Raw genomic sequence first — 26,783 nt, forward strand, 5'->3', positions numbered from 1 at the left:
GACATATCATAATGCCTGCTCCTCACCTTTCCCATCTCTTATGGAGAACAGTCACAGAATCATAGAATTGTAAAGTTGGAAGGGATATTGAGGGTCATCTAGCCCAAACCCTTGCAATTCAAGAATCTTTTCCCCAACGCAGGGCTCAAACGCATGACCCTGAGATTAGGAATTGCATGCTCTACTGACTCAGCTTTTCCAGAAGAGATAAGATCTGCAATGGACAAAGGTCAGTAGGAGCTCCATTGTCCCTTCCCAATTTCTCCACTTGTTTCTGGGAGATTTTTGCTGAATTCTCCAGTCATAAAGACTGGCCAACACATCAATGTGACAAGTAACTTATAACCAGAATCTTAATGTGGGTAAATCTGAATTCACAGATTCTCATTGAAATGCCTGCTATTTCACATCATGCTGTTCTGCAACCAACCTGATTGGTAGTGAAGGGTCTCCAGCATCCCACCAGTCTTTCGGAGGGCTAATGTACATGCACCACAGTTCCCAACTGTATCCATGGGCTGAATTTTCATAGCGCTGAACCTCAAAGGTGTCCTGCTTGATATTGTCAATAGAAGGAAGAATGACTCTTTTCCGGTTTTCCTGGATCCGTGAAAGAACAGGCTCAGCCCTGAAAAGGAAAACAAAACAGCTTTGAAGGACGTAGGCATCTCGATCCTAACTAGGGTGGGGTGGGAGACGAGGAGTGGCAGCTGCTCCTTCGCTTCTGAAGGCCTACCTGCCCACATCGACTAGGGCAAAAGGTAGGTGCTTGTGGATTACTGCAGCCATGCCATGGGGTTTCCCCCAGACAGACCCCTAGGAACGTCACACTCATCGCTGAATGACATAAGAACTTTGGACTGTTGAGTAAAATGAAATTTCAAATCTAGCACGGCAATAGATTCTGACAGGATATAAATAGAATCATCTATGTATGATATTTGCATTTGAAATGTAATGAGATGCATCAAAATTCCGACAACCTGCACAGCCATAACCATACAAGTGCAAGGCTTCTTCTTTTTCTTTTCTTTTCTTTTCTTTTTTTGCGTTCAGGGCTTTTACACAGACTGCTTCAGGGAAGGTATTTACAGTGGCTATGTCTACTCAGAAGCAAGCCCCATCAAGTTCAGTGGGACAGCCCCCCCCCCAAAAAAAAATATTAAGAGAGTACAGAATTACAGCCTAAATCTGTATTTGTGTTCATTTGCCTGATTTGATTTATACACCCTGCCCTTAACAGCCCCCTGTTGTCAACATGCCCCAAAGCTTTCCTCTGCTTTTGTGAAGATGAGAAACCGTGTACTTGAGTCACCTTGAGATAACACAAAATGTAGGTAGCTGAAATGCTAAGCCCTTCAGCAGCATCACCTGCTGTTTTCACAAAGCATTTATGATGGTGTTCTCAGGATAATAATAATAATAATAATAATAATAATAATAATAATGCTTTTGTATAAGCCAATTCTTATTGGGACTGTGAACACTGAGGGGGGGGGTGTAACTTAAGGAAGGCCACATCTGCATCACATTTTTAAAGCACTATTATACCACGTTAACAGTTACAGAGTCAGGAAGCTATTACTTGTTAAGGGTAGAATTGTTAGGGTTGCTGAAAGTTATGTGGAGACCCCCATTTGTCTCACAGAACTACACTTTCCAGAGTTCCCTGGGGAAAGGGATTGATTGCTAACCATTCTAGGAACTGTAGCTCAGTAAGGGGAATGGAGTCTTCTAACAACTTGGGAACTGTTGTTGTAACAACAACATGCAACAACAATAAATGTGTATTTCATCCTTCATTTGTATATCTCAGGGTGGTTCACAATATAAAACTACAAGATAAAAAACACAAAATGCATAATAAGAACAAATCAATAATCCTCTTCCCCCCTTAAGCCAGCATGGTGTAGTGGTTAAAAGCGGTGGACTTGTAATCTGGTGAACTGGGTTCAATTCCCCACTCCTCCACATGCAGCTGCTGCGTGACCTTGGGCCAGTCACACTTCTTTGAAGTCTCTCAGCCCCACTCACCTCACAGAGTGTTTGTTGTGGGGGAGGAAGGGAAAGGAAGGGAAAGGAGAATGTTAGCCGCTCTGAGACTCCTTAAAGGGAGTGAAAGGCGGGATATCAAATACAAACTCTTCTTCTTAAACTACAGTTCCCAGAATTCTTTGTGAGAAGTATTGATTATTAAAGTAGTATGCATATGATTCTATAATTCTACCCCAAACCCAACTTCAAATCTTGGTAGAAGGTGTGTGTTTAAATTTGAGGGCCCCTTCATAGCTTCCATTTGGTTCTGAACATCTACCTTGCGCACATACATTGGAATTCAGAAGGGGTCAATGATCTTTGGAGGTCCTTCTATGTCTTACGGCTTTGAATAAAGCAATGGATCCCCCCATTTAGACTCATATGCTCCATCCCCATAACCATCTTGGCTGTGAGACTCAGAAGACCTGCTCCCTGCCTTGCAGGCCTTTTCCCACCTGACTGATTCCAGCTACGAAAGGTGAGGCTGCAGACCCAGGTCATCAAGCCTGAGCTTCCACAGTCACTGCCCGCCATGAACCACCATTGGCAGGATCAGGAGCAACAGCAGCAGATACGTTCCATGCTTACGATGACATTTCATCTCATAAGAATCATAGAGTTAGAAAGGACCTCCAGTCCAAACCTCTACAATGGAATTTAGAATCCCTTACGGGGATTGAACCTGCAACCGTGGAGCTGTCTGCACCACATTCTAACCAACTGAGCTATTTATCCCCTTGCTAATTATGCTGTTCTAAATGCACGATTTATATTTGACTTCCTTCTCTGATGTTTATTCTGCATTGCTTTATTTGATGTAGGTTGTAAACAGCTTTTAGACACCCCACCCCTTAAAAATATAAAGCAGTATCGAAATGAAATGAACAATAAAAACAGCAGCATAATCCAAAGCAAAGTCCTGCTGTAATTGTAAAGCTCTCTGTGTAGTAAAACACAAGGGGGAATTCAATGCTCCATACATCAAAGAAGCCCTTTCAAAACACAGGAGTTCAGTCAATTATAGTGTCCTCCTTGCTCCACCTGCCTTGCATGAGTGAAAAACCCAGTTCTGAAGAGCAAGTGACTTGAGCGATAATAGCATTTAGCTTAGCTCGGTGTACAGGTGCGAGCATTGAAAATAAGCCTTCTGAACACATCCTTCAGCTTTATTGTTCAAAGGAAAGCTCAGGTGACTCCACTCAAAATCTGTCTCTCCTCCACCTTGCTTGTTGTGTAGATATGCCACTATTTTACTCCTGGGTGCTTTCTGCATCTTTTTCAAGGCACACAATGAAACATGCATTATAGGCTCACGTGTCACACATATTTCAAGAAGAGCAAGGGAGATGGAATTTTCTTTTTTCTTTTTCTTTTTCGAAAAAAAGAAACATAACCTGTTCTGTTGTAAAAACATAGGAAGAGGAGGGGGGAGCAGCACTTCTCTTTCAGCACACAGAAGTAGAAACAGCATAAAGCCCTTTCATAGCCTTGACACTCCAGAAAAAGAAGCGTGTGTGTACTGTGGAAGCATTTTGCAACATGTCGTTGACACAAATTAGTAGTCAATTTATCCTGGACTGTCCATACAGTGGCGCCCGCCCTGTGAAACACCCTCCCATCAGAAGTCAAGGAAATAAACAACTATCCGACTTTTAGAAGACATCTGAAGGCAGCCCTGTTTAGGGAAGTTTTTAATGCTTGATGTTTTATTCTGCTTTTAATGTTCTGTTGAAAGCCAGCCAGAGTGGCTGGGGAAACTCAGCTAGATGGGCGGGCAGTTTTATCCACTGCTAGACCCATTCAAGTGAATAGGTGCGGCTAACTTAGGCTTATTACTTTTAATGGGTTTACTCTGAGTAGAACTTAGCTGGTGACAATACGTAAGTATAGGCAACACCCACCCACCCCTTTACGCAGGGGTTACGTTCCAGGACACCACACGCATCTGTGAAGTCTTATCTATTTGAAACACCTCTGAGAAAAGCCTGGAAATACCCCGTTCCACCCCTTTTTGTGATGTTTCCGGGTCACTTCTGGGTTTGGCGTGATGTGCATATGCGAGGCCGCATATTGAACATGTGTAAATTGGCAGGTTTACATAAGTAGAGCATTGTTGAATCAGGCCAATGGCCCAACTAACCCAGCACCCTATTCTCACAGGGGCCAACCAGATGTCCATCAGAAGACCACAAGTGGGGCCTGAGGGTATGAGTATTCTCCTCACCTGTGATTCCCAGTAACTGGTATTCAAAAGCCCTCACTGAGTCAGAGAATCATACAATTGTAGAGTTGGAAGGGACCCTGAGGATCATGTAGTCCAAGCCTAGGCAAACTCGGCCCTCCAGATGTTTTAGGACTACAACTCCCATCATCCCTGACCACTGGTCCTGTTAGCTAGGGATGATGGGAGTTGTAGTCCCAAAACATCTGGAGGGCGAGTTTGCCTATGCCTGATGTAGTCCAACTCCCTGGAATACAGCAATATGCAGCTGTCCCATATGGGGATCAAACCTGCAACCTTGGCATTATGAGCACCACGTGCTAACCATCTGAGGCATCTGGGATGTCCATAGTACCTCTGGCAGCGGAGGCAGAACATTGCAACTGTGGCTTGTTGTTTTGTGGGGATTCCTGAACGATAATACCACCTTATTGCTCTCTGGCAGGGGATTCTTGAGCTATAGCACAACAAAAGTGGGACGAAAAACAACCACACCTGGAACATCTGCGTTATGAAAATTTGCAGGATTCAGCAGAATGTGACAGGTGAAAGGTAAAGGTAAAGGACCCCTGACAGTTAAGTCCAGTCACGAACGACTCTGGGGTTGCGGCGCTCATCTCGCTTTACTGGCCGAGGGAGCTGGTGTTTGTCCGCAGGCAGTTTTTCCGGGTCATGTGGCCAGCATGACTAAGCCGGTTATGGCGAAACCAGAGCAGCGCACAGAAATGCCGTTTACCTTCCCGCCGGAGCAGTACCTATTTATCTACTTGCACTTTGACGTGCTTTCGATCTGCTGGGTTGGCAGGAACTGGGACCAAGCAACGGGAGCTCAATTAGAAATTAAGCCAAATGTCTTCTCCAAAACTTTAGCAGATACAAACGGCGTTGAAAGCATGGCCTTGCATAACTATCCCAATGCCATCACGAGCACAAATTATCATGAATGCGCGTTTATGTCTAGAGAAGTCCCAGGAGAGGCATTTTAAATGGCTTTTTGCTGCCTCCCATTTATTCTTAGTGCGGGAGACTTAGGCTAATGTAACCATTACTAACTTAAAGGGCGGAATTCATTGTTCCACTGCTACAAATTTTCCATCCATGCAAACATTGGAGCTTGACCGGTGGAATTATCTTCCCCTCTCGCCCCCTTCCCCAGGTTCTGGAGGTTCTGGAGGTTCTCCCACCCACCCCAAGCCAATCTTGGGGTACACCGAAAGAAAATGGACGGAAAGCCCAGTTGCATAAGCAGAGGTCCTTGCAAAGGGCTTTCACTGGTGGGGTACGTTAGGTGAACCCCATCCAGTGTATTCCTGGTGTGAGCTCATGAGGCTGAATTTGAGTCAATGAAGGGTAGGGATGGAGGGAGAATGTGTTCTTGTTTTTACATCTTCATACAAGCCAACCTAATTTTCACTTCTCCAAATTCTGTGATACGGTTCTCCAACAACAACAACAAATGTACATATTATACGGAAATGCACCCAAAAATTCATGTATGAGTGAAACATACATATTTTTTAATGTATTGTATTAGGGAGAATTGCTTGCCCAAATACATATATTATGCAAATGCATTTACAAATGCAGCCTTAAATGGAAACAGACACCCTGGTTGCCAAACAGTGGCAGATTTGGGCTCTCAAATTTCAGCAGCGGCCTGTGTGATGCTAAATTTGGCGCCACACCCTGCCTCTAATAATAATAATAATAATTTGTTTAAAACCTGCCATCTGGCTGAGTTTCCCCAGCCACTCTGGGCAGCTCCCAACAGAATATTATTTTTATTAATAATAATAAAGCGATAAAATATCAAACATTAAAAACTTCCCTAAACAGCGCTGCCTTCAGATGTCTTCTAAAAGTCAGGTAGTTGTTTATTTCCTTGACATCTGATGGGAGGGTGGGGAGGGTGTTCCACAGGGCAGGTGCCACTACTGAGAAGGCCCTCTGCCTGGTTCCCTATAACTTCCCTTCTTGCAGGGAGGGAACTGCTAGAAGGCCCTCAGAGCTGGACCTCAGTGTCTGGGCTGAGTGATGGGGGTGGAGACGCTCCTTCAGGTATACTGGGCAGTATCGTTCTGGCACCCCCTGCAGTGTGGCGCCCAGAGGGACTGCAGTGGTCACACTATCCTGAAGCCATTTCTGTTGCAGGATGACCAGCACATTGTTCTACTAATGAGTTAGCCCTGGGGCCTTAAGCGCTTCACGTACCAGCCTGCCGTGAACTCCACGTGTGCGTCGAAGAAGCCAGTGATCTGGCCCAAGGCAACCTTCCAGCCTTCAATGCGAGCTCGGATGAGGCCTTCCCTTTTCTGATTGCGGACCACCTTCACCAGGCCAGGGTATCGCTTGTTGACATACTCTTCCAGGGGCGCCTTCAACTCCTCTAGAATGAGAAAGAGAAACCCAAAGAACTGGAGTGACGCAGAGACTTTGGGAGTCAAAGCAGAAGCTGAGATGTTCTCATGTAGGACACCATCTCAATCAAAATGCCATGTGCCAGACTAGGGTCTGTGCACACCTGGATTGAGAACCGATCATCTTGGCTTCCAATTGCATATTTAAGCCATGGTTCAGAGCTGCTGGACTGCTCTCACTTTCTCATAGATAGATAGATTGAAAGTTTTGGACATAAAATACAAGAAGAATCAGACTAGTCTACAGAACAAGAATAATAAAAAAACCCCAAAAAATAAAAACCAGGAGAAAAAGAGAAAGAAAATAACTATAAGGCCATTTACCATATTTATATCATATATTAGGGTTGCCATATTTCAAGAAGTAAAAATCTGGACACAGTTGCTCAACTTCTTTGGGGCGATAGTCCAAAAAGTTGTTGAGCTTTTCCTGAGCAACCATCCAAAGTTGCTGAGCTTTCTTTGGGGGGACGGCAGTGGTGGACGGCGGGCTTCTGAAATCATCGACTAGGAGGCAACAAGCTGCACAGTGCTTCCGCCGGGGAACAGATGAAACCCCGGACATTTACTATTAATTATTTCCCCCCTGGGTGATGTCACCCCCCCGGGTGACATCACCGGAATTTTGCGGTACATATGGTGACCCTATCATTTATCCACACGCAGAGAGGCAGACTCTCACATCTCCCACTTACAAGCATACAGTGGTGCTTCAGGTTACATACGCTTCAGGTTACAGACTCCGCTAACCCAGAAATATTACCTCGGGTTAAGAACTTTGCTCCAGGTTGAGAACAGAAAATGTGCTCTGGCGGCGCGGCGGCAGCGGGAGGCCCCATTAGCTAAAGTGTTGCTTCAGGTTAAGAACAGTTTCAGGTTAAGAACGGACCTCTGAAACGAATTAAGTATGTAACCAGAGGTACCACTGTACTTATTCTCTCACCCTGGACACCCCCCTCCCTTCTGACCGTCCCCTTCCTGTGTCTGTCCTCCTCAGTCCAAGGTAAAGGACTTCTTCCCCACTCACCCACCAGCTTTTCATCTAAACTGCTCTCACTTTTCATCTGCCCAGGCTCTCTTTGACATTCCCAAAACAAGCCATGGCAGGCCACTGTTCAACAGGTTCAGCACTCCATGTCAAATAATATATATTGGGGAAACCCCCACCCATTGAATTTCTGTCTGTTGTGAAGCTGTTAAAAGCACGGAAGTGTCACTACAAAAACCAAGGGAACAGCAACCCAACCTACTGAAACTGGCTTAATTCAATTATAAATCACTGCTGCATCACAGCAAACTACTTCATTGCAGTTGAAGATGGCAAATTGACTGAGGCATGATTTTCATTCAATAATTAGAAAAGACGGGGCTAATTTGAGAGAAGCACTAAACCAAAATAGTTTTTTTTCATTCAATGCACTTAAAAGTTATTTTTGTTCCTCACACAAAGTACTTCGCTGCAGTTAAGGCTGGGAAATATATATTAAGCATTCTTCTGCTCCAGCCCTAAACATTCACCATTTCCATTAGGAAGAGCAGCATAGAAAATAGTTTGTATTTCATGTTCAACATTGGGGAAATCCAATTCCCCATTTTAATTTTTTATCTAAAACTATAAGAGAGGCAGAGACACACACAAAGAGAGAAACCTTAGATCTTCTGAGGTAAAATGAGGGAGAAGATTTAGATACTCATCCATGTAGGAAGCCAGTTGCTATCAAGGCTGTAAAAATAGCATAGAGAAAGTAAATAGAGAAAAGTTTGTCTCCCTCTGTATGGGAAATGTGTCCAGAAGACAAAAATGTATCGAGGAGTTAGTGATCTGACAAGGTTACCCTTCCTGCGTCTGTTCCTTCTCCCTCCCTCGCTCTTGTTAAGTTTTTTGAATTCCATGAATCTGTTAGAATTCCTGCTCCATGATTGCAGTCATGGGATTTTTGTCTTTCACATGACGGTGACTTGAGCCACACCTGCACCATCCATTTAAAGTACGGCTATACTGCAACTGTTCCTCATCTCCCCCCTCCACTACACCCCCACAGCACTTCTGACAATGAGAGGTATCATCTCTCAATCAAATCCGCCTAGAGATTCTCATCTATAGTCAATGCCTTTTGATATTAGGCACCACATTCAAGTTGCAATGAAATGGCTGGTTTCTGTATGCTGCTTATCTATTATCCAAGGTGCAATGGATATCAAGGTTCCATGTTATATATTTAAAGCACTATGTGACCATTTTAAATGTCATGTCTTCCCCTAAAGTATTTTGGGGGGCATAGTTTGTTAAAGCTTCTGAGGGTTGTCAGGAGACCCCTGTTTCCTTGGAAAGTTCCCTGGAAAGACAGATTGATGTGTCAACCACTCTGGGAACAGCACCCATAACAAACTATGTTTGCCAGGACTCTTCAGGGAAAGCCATGACTGTTAAAATGGCTCATATGGGTGGGAAATTGGCTCTTTAGTTCCTGCACACCCTAAAAGGTTTTTGTTCCACTCTTTTCTCCAAATACTGGTGGGGGAAAAACAATCTCACTGCAGAACTTCAGGAATTATTCCAGTTTCTCTTTCTCACAGTCTACTGCTGGTAAAGACATTTGCAAGGTCAACATGCTTTGGAGATAAGTGGCAAAGCAGGCTGCTACTTCAAGAGAATGTAGGAATAAGAAATAAAAGGAGTGGTAAACAGCAGAGCGAAACCTCATGGGCTCAGGCTGAGATGGCATCAAATGAAATGGGTTCATGGCTCGCACTTTGAATGCGCAGACTTCTTGTGTGTGCAAATAAAGCTGTATTTGCAGGACACAGTTCCCCTCACACTGCACAGCCATTGCCCCCCATTTATTGCCCTGTCTTTTATGCCAAAGCGGAAATGCAAGAACAAAAGGGGAACGTCAAAGCAGCTGCGTGGCAGATTCCCACTCTGCCCCTCTAAACGGAAGTCACTTCCCTTCTGAGGAAATTCAAAGAGGCAGAGATTATAAATTGTCTCTAATTCCCATAAGGCTGGTGTTGGGTTTCTTCATAGCATTGTTTTGACATAAGGCGATGCCATTAATATTTCAAAGTGCAGGCTTATGGCGCAGGCTCAGCACCACCCAGGCTGCAAAAAAACAAGGTTTAAGTTGTTCATGAAGGAACAGGAGGCAGCTGAAAGTAGAATGCAAGCGAGATAAGTGGGAATTCGCAGTGCAGTGGGATCCCAGGTTGAATTCCTGGCAGCTCCAGGTAGGAATGGAAAAGAACTGTCTGAAAGACTGGAGTGTCCCTGACAGCCTAGCCCCTCTGGGTTATACATTTAAGCATCATTATACCACTTTAATGGGACGCAGGTGGCGCTGTGGGTTAAACCACAAAGCCTAGGGCTTGTCGATCAGAAGGTCGGCGGTTCGAATCCCCGCAACGGGGTGAGCTCCTGTTGCTCGGTTCCTGCTCCTGCCAACCTAGCAGCTCGAAAGCACGTCAAAGTGCAAGTAGATAAATAGGTACCGCTCTAGCGGGAAGGTAAATGGCGTTTCCGTGTGCTGCTCTGGTTCGCCAGAAGCAGCTTAGTCATGCTGGCCACATGACATGACCCGGAAGCTGTACACTGGCTCCCTCGGCCAATAAAGCAAGATGAGCGCTGCAACCCCAGAGTCGGTCACGACTGGACCTAATGGTCAGGGGTTCCTTTTACCCTTTACCTATACCACTTTAAACCACCATGGCTCTGTTACGAAAAAGGAGCAATGCTGCTGAGTGCTCCAGATGGCTGGAAAGCCAAACAGGATGTTGATGTTTTGGGACTGTACCGTGAGAACAAAGGAACAGTCTATTCACACCACTGAGCACCGGATAATAGCTCAGAGTGTCATCTGACCTGTACTGGAAGTACATGGGAGGAGTTATTCTCTCTCTGCTGTTGATGTTGAGAGAGTGCAGACACGTTTTCTCTGTACTGCTGGAAAGACAGAAATAAAGGCATGTAAATACATTTCTGTCTGTCTCTCTCCCCTCCCTGGGGATGGCAGGGGAGGAGTGGTGTGTTCTTCTCACGTTTGAGGAGGATCGCCGATAGAGATCTCGCCTTATCTTGCCGGGAGTCGCTGATGGGGGAGATCAACAAGGAACTCAAGCCGGGCACCTGGAGAGTGGCCAATTCCTCTGACTAAGGCTTGAATTCCGACAGGCTCCCCCTCCCAAAGAATTATGGGAACTGTAGTTAGTTAAGGGGCTGAAAGTTGTTAGGGGGCAACTTATTCCCTTCACAGAGTTACAATTCCCAGATTTCCCATGCAGATGGATGGATTGTTAAAGCAGTCTAGAAACTGTAGCTCTGTGAGGGGAATAAGGGTCTCCTAATAAATCTCAGCACCCTTAAACTATAGTTCCCATGATACTTTGGTGGGGGAGAGCCACAACTGTTTAAAGCTTTCAACAATGAGGCAATATATATTTGCCCAGGCTTACTCAGAGAATTGATGCTACATTGGATTCCTTGGGGGAAAGCTAGGACTGCTTTTTTTTTAATTTTGGAAAATGTATTTATTTGGTTTTTCAAATTAAAATTTTACAGATATATATCAAATATAAATAATAAAAACAAGATTCCAAGGAATCTCCTGGACTTCCACCCTCCCTTTTGTGGATCCTATTATTAATCCGTTCCTCCCGCATCTTTTATGATGATCCATATCCTTTACCTCTTCCATTACGTCCATAATTCAACCTTAAACTACAAGTGATATTCCAATCCTACTAATGATTTTAACTGTTTACAGTGGTCTTTAAGATATAAATTCTCCCCATTCCTCATTAAAATTTTGGTCTTCCTGATTTCTGACTCTTCCAGCCATTTTCACCATTTCAGCAAAGAAGCTAGGACTGTTTAAAGTGGTGTGAGACTGCTTTAAATGTATAGTGCAAATGGGGCCTTGGTTGGCTCTATTTGTCCTTCACTCTGGTTCCATGCACTGTTTGAACTCCCTGCCTCCCAATGGACCCCAACCACCACTGCTGGGTATGAAATTCCCAAACCCACCCCACCAAGGTCACCCTTTCAAGCTGAACAAGTTCGGTTGAGGGTTTTCAGTTCAAATGCCTTAACACATGCATTTCATTGCATTGGGAATGATGCCCTATCTAGAATTCCCCATGCAAACAAATGATCCACAGATAGTCTACTTCATGGGTAGGCAAACTAAGGCCCGGGGCTGGATGCGGCCCAATCGCCTTCTAAATCCGGCTCACGGACAGTCCAGGAATCAGTGTGTTTTTACATGAGTAGAATGTGTCCTTTTACAGTGGTACTGCAGGTTAAGTACTTAATTTGTTCTGGAGGTCCGTTCTTAACCTGAAGCTGTTCTTAACCTGAAGCACCACTTTAGCTAATGGGGCCTCCTGCTGCCGCCATGCCGCCAGAGCACAATTTCTGTTCTCATCCTGAAGCAAAGTTCTTAACCCGAGGTACTATTTCTGGGTTAGCGGAGTCTGTAACCTGAAGCAGATGTTACCTGAAGCGTATGTAACCCGAGGTACCACTGTATTTGAAATGCATCTCTGGGTTATTTGTGGGGCATCGGAATTCGTTCATTCCCCCCCCCCCAAAAAAATATAGTCCGGCCACCTACAAGATCTGAGGGACAGTGGACCGGCCCCCCACTGAAAAAGTTTGCTGACCCCTGGTCTACTTTTTATTAATAGCATCTGTGGCACCAGGCGTGGGGAGGAGGGCAGATATATACGTAAGGAAGGAACATATCAAATTTATCCTTCTCATCCCCTATTTCAAATGCACCCTTCTACTCCCCTCCCTCAACACCGGGTGCTTCCTAGTGGGTTTCTGCATGGCCAGTCCTGTATGATTCATGAGGCAAGGAGATAAGAGGGGAAAATAAAGAAGTGTGGTTTGAACAGAAGGGAGTGCCAAGATGCTATGAAAGGCAGCCGACAGTTGCGCAACTTGCAGGTAGCTCTGGAGTCCAAGTGAGCATCCACTGGAGGTTGGTCCATTAGGGCAAAGGGTGACTACTTTGAGAATGGCCTGCACACGTTGTCCTCCAAAGGGATTAGCTCACTCACCTTCGTCACTGTTGTCATCTACAAGAATTATCTCCTTCAGCAGGTGAGCAGGTGTGTGATTCACCGCACTGTGCACTGAACGCAGGATGACCGACAAGGCCTCATTCACGAAGATAAAAATAATAGAAATCTGCGGGAGATCCTTTGGGTATTTCAGCTCTTTACACCTGTAAGGCAGAGAGGGAGCAAAGCGAAGTTAGCCAAAGACTTAGGACTCGGCTACATTAGTCAAAAAACAGTGTTCTGAATGCATTATAAACATGCAACACCAGATAGCGCTGGGGAGCAAAAAATAAATAAATAATAATCTAGGTGATTATCCATAACCTTTTTCTGTTGTTATAACAAATTAATTTCTCACTTATTTATAGCGTTTTTTTCCTGTGTGTGGATCAACCCTTAGAATACTTTCTATAACCATCAGAAGCAGAACATCCACAAGAACTGTTATCGCATTGAACCAGGGATGAACGGATCAGCCAATTTGTTTCCATGTCACTTTTGCCTGTGTTTTTTTTTTCATAAGTCTGTCCCAATTTTGAGCCAATCTGTTGTTGGTTTTTTAATCTATGTAGAAATTTGCATTTAAATACATATTTTCCAAACCTATTTTCTTGCAAATTACACATTTGAGCAGAGAAACTGCATCAGAAAATTTGAGGAGGGCAAAAGCCAGAGGAGAAACTGGGTTCCAATCTGCACATTAGTCTGAGAGATACTAATCAAGTCAGTTCCTGTCTGAAATCATAGCTGAAATCCAATTCCTCAAGCATCCTGGAAAGGACTTCCTGGGCTTCCCTCCTGCATGGTTGCAGGATCAGGTCCAACAGTCAAGCAGGGCTTGCTGGTGAAAGATGTCTGGGAGATGAACTGGATGTAGAAGACTTTGGGAGAGACACCGCTGTTGACAAAGCTGGCTTGTTTCCACTAACCGTAGGGATAATGAACCATCATTTATGTTCCTACAACATGCTAAAGTACATCAAGCATAAAAGAGAAGCAGAAACCTTCCATCTCCTCCTCAGGGCTGCAGTGGATGAAAGGAGAGTACATGAGCTTCAATGCTGCCCAACCTTCTACCACTAAACTATGGCTTAGCATGACATCTAAAACCAGTTCAATGAGTTCACTTTTCACCCTGAGATTTAACTTTGACTGAACTCTGAAGGAGGACAAGTCTAGCAACTCACAGATAGATACCAGGGAACAGGAACTGACCCTGTTAAGTAGCAGCAGATGGGATGCATAGATATTGCATGCAGCAAACTGTATAGATTTAGAATCCTACATGACACTAAGAGCTGTTTGACAGTGGAACAGATTCCCTTGGGAGGTTGTGGGCTCTCCTTCCATGGAGGTTTTTAAGCAGAGGTTGGATGGCCATCTGTCATGGATGCTGTAGCTGAGATTCCTGCATCGCAGGGGGTTGGATTAGATGACCCTTGGTGTCCCTTCCAACTCTACGATATCCACAAGGGTGTAACTATTAACCTCTAACGACAAAAATGGGGACTAAGGAGAATGTTGGGGGGGGGATACCTGGTAGGTTTTATTGTATGTAACACCACTGCAGCAATACATCTCTCAGGCGATTCCACTTTTTCCACTTATGCAGTAAACTAAGTGCCCATAAACATATTTCAACATTTGGCCTTTGAATTATGGCAAGCGTTGCTGTGCTTTCTGAAGTAAAGCACCTCTGGGGCTTCTCCCCAACAGTTCTATGTGCCTCTATGACTTGTGGGATTAAAGACCTAAGCAGGCAAATGGCCTTCCTGGTTATAGAGATAAACAACATTGGCCCTCCTTTGAATACTGTTATATTGATGGAAAGTCACCTGAACTATGCCAAACTTTCATGGAGCAGGCCTAGCTACTAGCAGCAGCAAAGACAGCTCAGTTTTAGCAAGTTAATAAATTTCCTTAATGCCTCCACTTTGCATCCCACAGAGATTTCTGGTACCATATTAGAATATAGGAGACAGAAGGATGAGAGTGTTTTGCCTGGAATATCTTCAGAGCTCACGTTAAGAATTCTTTTAAGTGCTTGCCATTTTAACGGAGAGGTATACTACCATCCTTGTTTGCAAGCAAATTGGTGTGGTAGAAAATTCCCATATTCAAGTGGTCAGGGATGCTTCCTATATAGTTGGCTTAATGAGATCAGAGCACCAGAACATTGCTTGGAGATCCCAGTGTAATGTGGATTAATTCTTCACACACAGGTCTGGAGAACCCATTCCAATCAGCATGGGGGTGCTCGTACAAAAGGGGCACAATGGTCCCTTTGAGGTCTTCCCCACGAATCCACTGAGCCCCCCACTCACCTCCCCCTTGCTCATGAGATGTAGAGGATAGCTTCCTTTCTCTCTCTGGAGAAGTACAGAGAGCTGAAGGAGGAACTTAGAAGAATGACACTCTTTCCCACTTCCTCTTTCATCTTGGTGGTCTCCAAGGTGAGAGCAGAGCCAAGCACAGTGTGGCTTCAGTGGCCAGCTCCTCCTGAGCACACAAAAGGAGGAACCACCTGCCATTGAAGACTCACTGCACTGGGCTCCACACTCGGCCTCCTCCCAATGATGTGATGTCATGTGCATGACATCACATGTGCACGGTGCACAATGGGCCTGGTCAGTCTAGGGCACAGCTTGGCACCTCTGGCCACAGCTCTGCCAAAGAGTGCATATGTTGCATAGCAAAGGTCTCCCGTTTATGAAGCAAGGCATTTGTAAATTGGAAAGATTTCTAGTAAATAAAAATAACAATGCACACCACCAATTGCCTCAAGGTGTTAGCGGTGAGAGGCAAGCCCAAAATAACTTCAAATCATCCAGAAATGCAATACAGCTTTTGACCACCACCACTTACTCTTCATAATAAAGAGCTATTTGTCAGGTTGCTTTTGATTCTCAGATGAAAACAACCCTCTTTCAAATATCCATTCATACCCAGAGTGTTAGTTATTGCCTCGATTAAAGCAGCTGAGTTGAAGGATGCTTGATTAATTTTCTTCCACACAAACACCGAGATCAACCAGAAAATTAACTGAGCTGTGCATAATTACACGGAGCATCTGAGAAGTCGTTAAGAGAGAGAGAGAAACTTCAGAGTTATATTTATGAGACGTCCCTTTCCCAGCTTCCCTAAGCTGAACGACATGCTTTGATTTAGATGCTTATTTTCCTTTGTGCTTTGCTCGTTCCTTTACGCCTGCCACCTTTCAAAAGGAAGATATCCATAGGAAGTCAGTTTATGTGTAATTTATGAAGCACCAGGTAAGAAATCTTTCCTCTGAACAAAGATGCTCCTCTCCCCAAAGACTTGATGATGAAATCCTTTGACAGAGTTGGCAGCAACAGAAGCAGCGCCAGAGTTACGTTACATGTAAGGACAGATGAATATGGCCGTTTCAGTTTCTCTCGGCTCCTCATTTTCTCAATCTTAAATTCAGTGCTCCAGTTTTGCAGCAACTTACAATTCCCTCCCTGCCCCAAAACACTCCTCATGAAAATTCATCAGCATTCTAGCAGGGATTTTTTCCCTAAACATACCCATTTTTGTACACAGTTTGGACTAACATGCATATTTTTGCAAATAACTTTCCTTACACATTTTTCGTTCTATTCTCATTAAGGTACGCACTTTTTTCACACCCAAATACATGATTTTTTTGTGCGCACGTCGGCTGGTTGGAGAACTGCATCATGAAATTCAGGGAAGTGCAAATATTGGCTCCCCCTGAGTAGGAAGAAAAGACTTTCCCATTCAGGGTGGGGTTTTACCCTGTGCCATTTTGACTCTCAGTCCATAGCTTCCTAGGTATCTGCACATATATTATAGGCTCTCTTCAGGCCTATTCATGCATTCAGGGCAAATGCATGAAGCCTCAACAGGGGTGGGTGGGTGGAAGGAAATTAGCAAGCCCCACCACTAACATCCCAGTGCATGCTCAACCACACACACCCCACACACAAGAGGTAGGGATTCTTGGCTCTTCTTGTGTTGGAGTAGATAGAGCTTTGACCTGATCTACTAAGACTGTTATCATGTTCTTATGGATCAGAAGGTTCAGGGTAACCCTAGGGCAGGGTCAGCAAACTTTTTCAGTGGGGGGCTGGTCCACTGTTCCTCAGACCTTGTGGGGGGCCGGACTATATTTTTTTTGGGGGGGGGAATGAACGAATTCCTATGCCTCACAAATAACCCTGAGATGCATTTTAAATAAAAGGACTCATTCTACTCATGTAAAAACACCAGGCAGGCCCCACAAATAACCCTGAGATTCATTTAAAATACAGTGGTACCTCAGGTTAAGTACTTAATTCATTCCGGAGGTCTGTTATTAACCTGAAACTGTTCTTAAGCTGAGGTACCACTTTAGCTAATGGGGCCTGCTGCTGCCGCCGCATGATTTCTGTTCTCATCCTGAAGCAAAGTTCTTAACCCGAGGTACTATTTCTGGGTTAGCAGAGTCTGTAACCTGAAGCGTATGTAACCTGAAGCGTATGTAATCCGAGGTACCACTGTAAAAGGACACATTCTACTCATGTAAAAACACGCTGATTCCCGGACCGTCCGTGGGCCGGATTTAGAAGGCGATTGGGCTGGATCCGGCCCCCGGGCCTTAGTTTGCCTACCCATGCCCTAGGGTTTGCAATATTAAAAAGATTTTAGGGAGGGGAGACAGAGTCTAATGAGAACTGAGCATGCTCGGTGGCCAGTAAATGCCAAGTTAATGTGAGATGAGGGGATGCAAACCTGGGAGGAGAAAATGAGTACTCTGGCCAAGAGTGCAATATTTTGCTACTGGTCCCACTTAAATGATACATCAATTGGGCCCTAAATATGGGGTGGGAAATTAATAGGAAAAGAATGGAAGGAATCAACAGCTTTCTCTTTCTCTCTCCTTTTGTATGGAATACTATTTGATATGTTGTCAAGGGGACAGGTTAAATTTTTTTGCTTGGTTAAACTCTTCTTTTATAAAACATTCCTTTTTTAAAATTGTCTTTTGCGGCACGGGGTTTGCAGAACCGCGTTTTCTATTCATACCTTAACATGCTCTCATTGTTACCTCCCACACGCAGGAAGAATTCACAATCAACCTTCAGATCCATTAAAAAAACTCTATGGCAAAGTTCAAAGGAAGATACCCAAACAAAGAAGTATTGTATTGGCAGGAAGGAGTGGGAGAGAATCAGCAGTGAGAGAGTCTATTGCTTCCAAAATTCTGCATTCTTGTTGAATCTGGGTAAACAAACTCATAAAGCTATATTCTTGCCTCCAATGCCAGAACAGGCAAGGCAACACAACAAGGTGTGCAGGAGATGGGATCTATTTATTTGCACCCAATCATGCAGAGGTTGTTGTTGTGTTTTTTTAAAAAAGCACATTTTCCAACTGTACAATTTCCCCATCAGACACCCCCTGCAAAAAAGAAAAAGAAGAAAAAAGAAAAAGTAGAACACACACAACATACGCTTTCCTCCTTAGGAGAGGAGTCAGTAGATCTACTATACCTGTACAGCCAAGATTCATTTATGAGTCTGCCTTAGTTTAATAAGTACCAGGCACACAAAAGGGAGTACTTTAAGGGCATGCTATGAAAATAATGGTGAAGAAGAGGAGGTTCATTCAAAAAGAAGGTGTTTCTGTGCTTCTTCTTTTAAGTATGGAAGCTGAGTGAAATCTATTCTTATATAATAAATTCTGAACATGTTATCCTTGCTATTGCCTGTCATTTAAGTGCTTAATCAAGTACATACACACACGCGCGCACGCACGCACACACACACACACACACACAACCCTTGCCACTAACCATAGAAGAGAAGAAGAGGAGTTTGGATTTGATATCCCACTTTATCATTACCCGAAGGAGTCTCAAAGCGGCTAACATTCTCCTTTCCCTTCCTCCCCCACAACAAACACTCTGTGAGGTGAGTGAGGCTGAGAGACTTCAGAGAAGTGTGACTAGCCCAAGGTCACCCAGCAGCTGCATGTGGAGGAGCAGAGATGCAAACCCGGTTCACCAGATTATGAGTCCACCACTCTTAACCACTACACCACACTGGGAAAGCAACTCAGAGCTGCATCTGAGCAAAGCCATAAGTCGTCCTTCAAGCAGCAGCTAGCAGGATCACAATCAAGAACAGGAGCCCAGGCTCCAAGGAGGAAGGAGTGGCCAGATCCATCATCACCCAGCAGCACCAGAGGTCAGCACAGGACTACCATAGGCCAAGGCCAGCAGCTCAGCAGTTCCTGAGCCCAGGATCCCCAAATAAAATCTCTGGTGCCCATTATCTACAGAAACTGCACCCCTCTGATGTACCACTGGCAATACCTGGCTTTCAACATTGTGATATATCACCAGCTAAACATCGAAATATACCGATATAGGAAAATGTCTGAAATAAGGATGGAGCTACGTAGAGGCATTGGGCTGGCTTCACGGTTCTTCCCGCATTGTGATTTTTGCCACCACCTGCTATTGTGATTCTCTGCCCCCTAAAGGAACCAGGGGAGGGATGAGCTGGCAGAGTTAACAGGGACTGCAGGAATCGAGAGAAGCATTGGCTGGCTTCATGGTTTTTCCCACACTGTGATAGCATGCAAACACACACACACACACCACCATCATCACGATTTGCAATATATTGCCTGGTCAAAAATTATGAAACCAATTTCATGGTAAGGACCAAAGCCATCTTTCCCACTGGGTTTACTGGCGCGTTGTGCCAGGGCGCCAGGCTGCCAGGGGTGCCCCAGCGAGTGAGGGAGCTGCACAGCTTTGCCGGTGGCCTCCCCTTCCCCTCCTGCACGCCCGCCAGCTGCGCCCCGTCAACCATATGGCTGGTGGGTGTGCAGCTTGCCTCCCAAGCCTCCGCAGGAGGAGAGCAATCCATGCAGAGGCTTTGGAAAAGGTTGACAGCTCTGGGAAATGGGGGTTGGGGCGCCAGATGAATCTTTGCACCACGGTGCCGGATATGCTTAAGACGGCCCTGGTAAGGATTTTAAACCAGTTTTGGACAATATATCAATATATTGCCCAGCCCTACCCATTAGCCGGGACATGGGTGGCGCTGTGGGTTAAACCACAGAGCCTAGGACTTGCCGATCCGAAGGTCGGCGGTTCGAATCCCCGCGACGGGGTGAGCTCCCGTTGCTTGGTCCCTGCTCCTGCGAACCTAGCAGTTTGAAAGCACGTCAAAGTGCAAGTAGATAAATAGGTACCGCTCCGGCGGGAAGGTAAACGGCGTTTCCGTGCACAGCTCTGGTTCGCCAGAAGCGGCTTAGTCATGCTGGCCACATGACCCGGAAGCTGTACGCCGGCTCCCTCGGCCAATAAAGCGAGATGAGCGCCGCAACCCCAGAGTCGTCTGTGACTGGACTTAATGGTCAGGAGTTCCTTTACCTTTACCTTTTACCCACTAGCCACTGAAAGCCAGGGATACAAGGTCAGTCTGGCAGCACAGACTATGCACTGAGAGGGACTTGTCAGAGTAGAGAAGGAGTGCTAATTTCTGAGCCTTCTGCTCCTCAAGGAATCAGCAGAGCCTGGCAGGGAGGTAGTGATCTGGGACCTGGAAAAGCAGGGATGAGGAGATGTTCCATTCCGTTTGCATTTAAATGCAAATCTACTTAATCCACAATTTCTGAAGCAACATGTGAACCTTCTAAATCTGTATTTCTGGCTTTTGCTATGCAGGTCTCCAACCATATTATACAATGTGTGTATAAATGCACATATGGGTGAAAACAATCCACAAGCATGCATTGATGTAGGAGAAATTGCTCATAATCAAAGCCAGAAGGTCGAGCCAAGAACATTTTGGCCACTAGCCCTGGTGACCATGCTCTGCCTCCTCAGTTGGAGACAGCAATGCTTTGGAGCAACAGCTGCTGGAAATCGCAGGAGGCGAGAGGGCTCTTGTGCTTGGGTCCTGCTGGTGGGTTTCCAGAAGAGGCATCTGGTTGGCCACTGTGTGAATAGGATGCCGGATTAGATGGTCCACTGGCGTGATCCAGTAGGCTTTTTTATGCTCTTAATTTTGAATGTTTCAGTCAGGAACAACTATCCTTGCCCAGGCAAATTCTCAACCTGAACTGGGAAGCTTTTGTAGATCTGTAGAGGTGAGCCAACTTTAAGCCCAAGAAGGTGGCATGGTTATACTACTCAACCTCTAGCCTTCATGGCTCCCTACAATGTGCCTTGGTTTTCTTGATTCTCATCCCTGCAGCTCCTGACAGTATTTATCATCCAATCTACAGTGATGAAACACAAGGTGTATTGCACCTGAAGCAAATGGATTCTGGGGCTAACATCAAGCAACGTTTCCTTCCAAGGTTACTTTGCACTTCTGAGATTCCTTAAGCTGAAGAAAGCAAGTTACATGTATATATATTCTTTGTGGGGGGGGGGGAGAATGTGAGTCTTTTGTAGAAGTTAAAAGCAAATGAGGGGTGGGGGACCCAAATGCTTAACTCATCTTAGCATCTGATTAAAATATATACAAGTCTAAGGAATTTAGCTCAAATGGGTTTCAAATTGCTCTATTAGCAGGGGAAACTGGCTAAGCCCCCCTCTGGCTTATTTGAAACTGTGTATTAATCTAATCATAGCTCTGAAAGCATGCATAGACACATAGAAACCACTAGGCAATTTGCAAAACCAACAGATTCAAGGAGGCTGGCAGCCTCCCTTCCTGTTTTGTGATCTGCCATTTTCTTGAATAATAATAACACAAAAACAACCCTGTGTTTTTCTTTTCAGCAAAAGTAGTTTTGACCTTTTCTGAAAGGGAGGGAGAAAACAGGAAAAGCCATGTCTAGGAATACTGTGGCATATTTTTTAACAGAATTAAGAAGAGTGTGTGATGGAGCATGAGGGAAAGAATGACCTATAAGTACCCCACATAGGCACATTCAAGTCCTCTTCAGACATTCAAAATAATGCAAAAGGTCTCAAACTGAGCAGAGGTGCATGGGTGCACGACCAAACCCCCTATTGCGCTGCCACTGTTCTTTGAAGGAGGAGTCTTCAGGGAGACTCTGTGTTCAACCAAACAGTCAAGAACCCGGATTGTCTAGGATTCCCATCTGCAGTCAAGAACCTGGATTGTCTAGGATTCCCAACATCAAGGATGATCAGGAGAGAAGATCAGCATGGGAGGATATGTGCCTGTGTGCATGTCTCTCCTAACTTTAATGCTACATATTACCTAAAACCGGCACGTGGGAGAAACAGCTATGAAAGTGCTATGAAAGTGCGTGTGGGGAAATTAGAAATGCCCCCCCCCCTACTTTAGCTTTGCGACTCCAGAGTTTGGCAGACATGGCCGACTGCTGTTTCCTTTGCCAAAAAGCACTCTGAGTGCTTGGCTATTGTGGGGAGTTGTGTGTATGGGGGGGGGGGTATCAGAACAGGTACTGACAATCACTGCCTAGGGCATCTACCCCACCGTTTAGTGCTATTGAAGTTGCTTGCTATACTCACTATCTTGGCAGCCGCTTGCCTTCTAATTTTAAAAAAGCATGTTTGTTCTTGTCAAAGAGAAAAGCATGACTGTCCTAAAATAGGTTAACCTTTTGATATATAAATTTGGCACTCGCGGGGGGGGGGTGTGTGTGAAATACCAGGCTGTGTGCCGTTCAGAGAGTCTGCGTGCCTGCATTTAGATATACGTTCATTACGAGAGACAGGATGGCTCTCTAACAAGGACAAAATAGGGACAGAGATTTGCCAAGTCCCCAGAATACAGGGAGCTGCCCCGGTAAATAAGGCAAGCTGGAGAACGTGGCAGAGCTAGGTGTCATCAGCATATCGAGGACACTGAACACAAATGCTTTGGGTGGCAGCAAGCACATTTCAGAACCTGAGAAACTGTTGTGGGTACCACATACAGCTATGCATATACAAAAACCCACACATTCCCTGACCACACTTATTCCTCCCTGCCGCCAGCAATTATGCTTCATTCCAGCAGAGGTGAGGCCACATACCCAATAGTACCTTTTTTCAAGTCTAATTGCCGTGGACAATTGTATCTTCAGCCAGGGAGTGTAACCCTTTCATCTCCCAAATCATTCCTCCATCTTAGACCCCATCTGCACTGCACGTTTAAAACAATATCATGCCTCACAGAGCTACAATTTCCAGAGTGGTTTAACAATCAAATCCTCTTCATGCAAGAATTGTAGCTCCATAAGGGGCAGCTGCAGAGATAAGAAATGAAGAGTTGTTCCGTTGTCTGGAGAGGCCACGTCCTGATTTGCATGGAGAAGCCATTTTCAACAGAGCCCAGCGATCAAAGCATGCAGTTGTTATTGATACAGCACTAGGTGTTGAAATTTTGCTCCCCCTAACAATTTTGCACCCAGGGCAACCACCATTGGTCTGAACCAAACTCTAATTTGTTAATAGCCACCCCCTAGCAGCAACAGGCCGCATAACAGAGGCATGAGGACCAGATGCTGCAACAAGGCCAGATGTCAATTCTTTCCCCAGGACTTGCCGATCAGAAGGTCGGCGGTTCAAATCCCCACGACAGGGTGAGCTCCCGTTGCTCAGTCCCAGCTCCTGCCCACTTAGCAGTTCAAAAGCATGTCAAGTGCAAGTAGATAAATAGGTACCGCTCCGGTGGGAAGGTAAACGGCATTTCCATGCGCTGCTCTGGTTCGCCAGAAGCGGCTTAGTCATGCTGGCCACATGACCCGGAAAAACTGTCTGTGGACAAACGCCGGCTCCCTCGGCCTGTAAAGCGAGAGGAGCGCCGCAACCCCAGAGTCATTCGTGACTGGACTTAACTGTCAGGTCCTTTACCTTTACCATTTAATCATGCTAGACCCAACCAGAGCTGCCCATAGGGGCGGGGCGAGGTGAGGGCAGGCAAGCTGCCCATAGGGGTGGGGCACACCATGGGGCCTCCGGAGTCTGCCTGCCTCCTCCCACTCAGCCACCCTGCAGCTGGAGGAGAGGCAGCGGGAGGACCGTTTGGCAGCACAGAGCCTGCGTGCGCCCAAGCCACTACGTCTTTCCCAGGAGAGACGTGTGGCTAGGGCACATTGCAGGCCCCATGGTGAGTGCTGCCCAGCATTTTGTCACACCCTTAGTGGTGACACCTGGGGTGGGCTGCACCCAACACACACCCCTTCTCCACCGCTGCGCCCAACATCCCCACAGCCCTTCTCTATGGCTAACATTTCTCTTTCTCTATTTTTCTCTCTCCCACCATACATCTAATCAAGTGGATTCTGGTCCATGAAACCTTGTTTTTTTAGTGCAACAGACTAACACAACGATCTTTCTGGGAGAGGCTTAATGTTGAAATCTGTTCAAGGGGGCCAGAGCTTGGAAGAGGATCTGAAGGCAGACAAGAAACAGTACTTCTGAGTGGTGAAAGAGGTGTATGATCATGCATAGGAAATAAATCTTAGTTGATTAATCATGTGAGTTTTACTCAACTAAATAGCATACCTTGCAGACAAGGGGGGAAATGCACTTTTTCTTTATAAAAAAAGACATTCAGGTGAGGGAAGTGTACAACATAACATTCATCTTAGGAGAGGCATTCGCTCCTTCAAGAGGAAGGAGGTTAGGCTGTATCCAATTTCTACTCAGAGAAAACCCACTGAAATTAATGGCCCTATGCTAGTCACGCCCATTAATTTCAGTGAGCAAAAGTAAGTTGGTTTTACAGCCCAAAGCCTTGAAACAGGTTTTGTAAGTAGTTCAGGGCTTGCTCTCTCTCTCTCCCTCTCTCTTTCTTTCTTCAAAGAGAAACCAGTCCCAACATTTAGAGTTCCAAAGGTGGGTGGGAGGGATAGAAGAGCAATTACAAAAGAGCATCTGCACAGTTGAAAAATTCAAGGCATGCAAAAATTCAGTTCTGCCAAGTGCATGCAAGCTGTTAGGTTAACAGACCTAAAAATGACTAATGGTGATGTCAGAAGACTCCAGGAAGCTGCCTTGCACCATTGGCCAACCTAGCTCATGTATTCTTGATGCCAGAGGTGGGAACATGTGACCATCCAGGTGTGGTCAGACTCCAAGTCACTGACCATTCTGGCTAGGGCTGATGTGAGGGCCACAGGCTTCCAACCCCTGCTCAACAGTGAGCGGCAGTGGTCTTCCCAGGATTTCAGATGGGAGTCTTTCACAGCAATGCCTGGAGATGCCTTATGAGGAACGGCTAAGGGAGCTGGGCATGTTTAGCCTGGAGAAGAGGAGGTTAAGGGGTGATATGATAGCCATGTTCAAATATATAAAAGGATGTCACATAGAGGAGGGAGAAAGGTTGTTTTCTGCTGCTCCAGAGAAGCGGACACGGAGCAATGGTTCCAAACTACAAGAAAGAAGATTCCACCTAAACATTAGGAAGAACTTCCTGACAGTAAGAGCTGTTCGACAGTGGAATTTGCTGCCAAGGAGTGTGGTGGAGTCTCCTTCTTTGGAGGTCTTTAAGCAGAGGCTTGACAACCATATGTCAGGAGTGCTCTGATGGTGTTTCCTGCTTGGCAGGGGGTTGGACTCGATGACCCTTGTGGTCTCTTCCAACTCTATGATTCTATGATTCTATGAGATATCGGGGATTGGTTCTGGGACCTTCTTCCTGCAATGCAGTGCTCTACCACCAAAACACAAACCTTTCTTCCAGGCTTCGCTACAACCTCAGACCCTGACCAAGCTTTACCATTTTTTCCTTCCCTGGCCAAAAACACCCTGCACCACCTGCTCTATATTGTTTTGCCTGAAGGCCTCCAATGCTGTGTTTCTGTTGCTCCCACTCTTTGACAGGAAATAAATTGTTACACACACAACCCCTTTGTGGGAAGCCGAGCGCTGGTCTCTCCCAAGGGGAGGGGGTGGGGAACCATATGGGCAGGTGGGTGACTGAGCAGCTTTTTATGCCTTTTTCCACCACCTCCTCTTCATTGAGCTTCTACACACCCCATAACTCTACAGTGGTTCTCTCTCTCTCTCTCCCTTCGCAAGCCACCATTGCTGGGAGCTATCTAGGGATTTTTCCTGAGTGCGGGGAACCCAACTCCCCATTTTTGCTGACTTCACACTGTAGGGTTCTCCTGGTTTATTCGTTATCTGTGTCTTTGGACTGTTTGGCATTCGGTTTGGAAAGGAAAGGGAATTGAAGAATTGAAGGGCACCCGGATGCATTTTGGGACTAATATCACACTTGAGTGGCATTCCCAAGACTTCAAGCTTGCTGGTGTCTTTGTGGGGGTGCTCTTTGGCCTACCTTGCTCACCTTGGACAGCAAGGGTGCACATTTTGGATTCATGTACCCAAAGCTCCCACAGCAGGGAGGGTGAATTTACTCCCAAATCCTTGGCTGGGGAGCCATGGAATCACCATCACCATCATTATTATTTTTAAACAACTTTATTGAAAGTTGAAAAAGTACATAATTATATGTGAGACATAAATAAAAGAGAGAAAAAAAGTAAGTGAAACAGAAAGGAAAATAAAGGAGGGGGGACCCAAAACTGTATATTTTATAAATGTCTAAACCTATTACAGTATTTGTAAGAATGGATTCCAAATATCATTGAATTTGTCCGTGGCAAGTCTGCATTTATATGCAAGTTGTTCCTATGCTGCGAGTTTGTATAAATCTTCAATCACCATCATTATTTTATTATTTGTACCGCACCCAATTGACTAGGTTGCCCCAGACACTCTGGGCGGCTTCCAGCATACACAAGAACATAACAAAACATTAAACATTAAAAACTTCCCTATACAGGGCTGCCTTCATATGTCTTCTAAAGGAATGTGGCTTCCACATGCCCAGGGGGGTTGAGAGATGCTTCCTTCTGGATGTTAATTCAAACTCACCTGCCTGTACTTGCATACTTTGGTTATTTATTACCAGGTGTTTTGTTTTGGTCCATTTCGTTCCGTTTCATAAATGGGGCATTTCCACCATTGCATATCTCTTTCAGAGTGTGTTGGCAATGCATCCGTCCTCCCCCCATGTTTAAAATAAATAAATAGATCCCCTCACTCAGGGTTTTGTTGGAGCTCATTT

The 26,783-nt window shown here is 45.3% G+C and overlaps 1 protein-coding gene across 1 annotated transcript in view; it reads right to left on the reverse strand.

Annotated features, from left to right (window-relative positions):
- GALNT17 (polypeptide N-acetylgalactosaminyltransferase 17) overlaps positions 1-26,783 on the reverse strand; it is a 122,068-nt gene that overhangs the window by 40,125 nt on the left and 55,160 nt on the right. The window contains exons 3-5 of the mRNA XM_083587694.1: positions 12,736-12,902; positions 6,470-6,644; positions 431-628 (exon numbers count right to left, since the gene is read on the reverse strand). Of these exons, the coding sequence (XP_083443820.1) occupies positions 431-628; positions 6,470-6,644; positions 12,736-12,902 (540 nt within the window). The remainder of the gene's footprint in view (positions 1-430; positions 629-6,469; positions 6,645-12,735; positions 12,903-26,783) is intronic.

The sequence above is a fragment of the Podarcis filfolensis genome (genome assembly GCF_964270895.1).
Source record: "Podarcis filfolensis genome assembly, chromosome: 15".
In the NCBI taxonomy this organism is placed as follows: Eukaryota; Metazoa; Chordata; class Lepidosauria; order Squamata; family Lacertidae; genus Podarcis; species Podarcis filfolensis.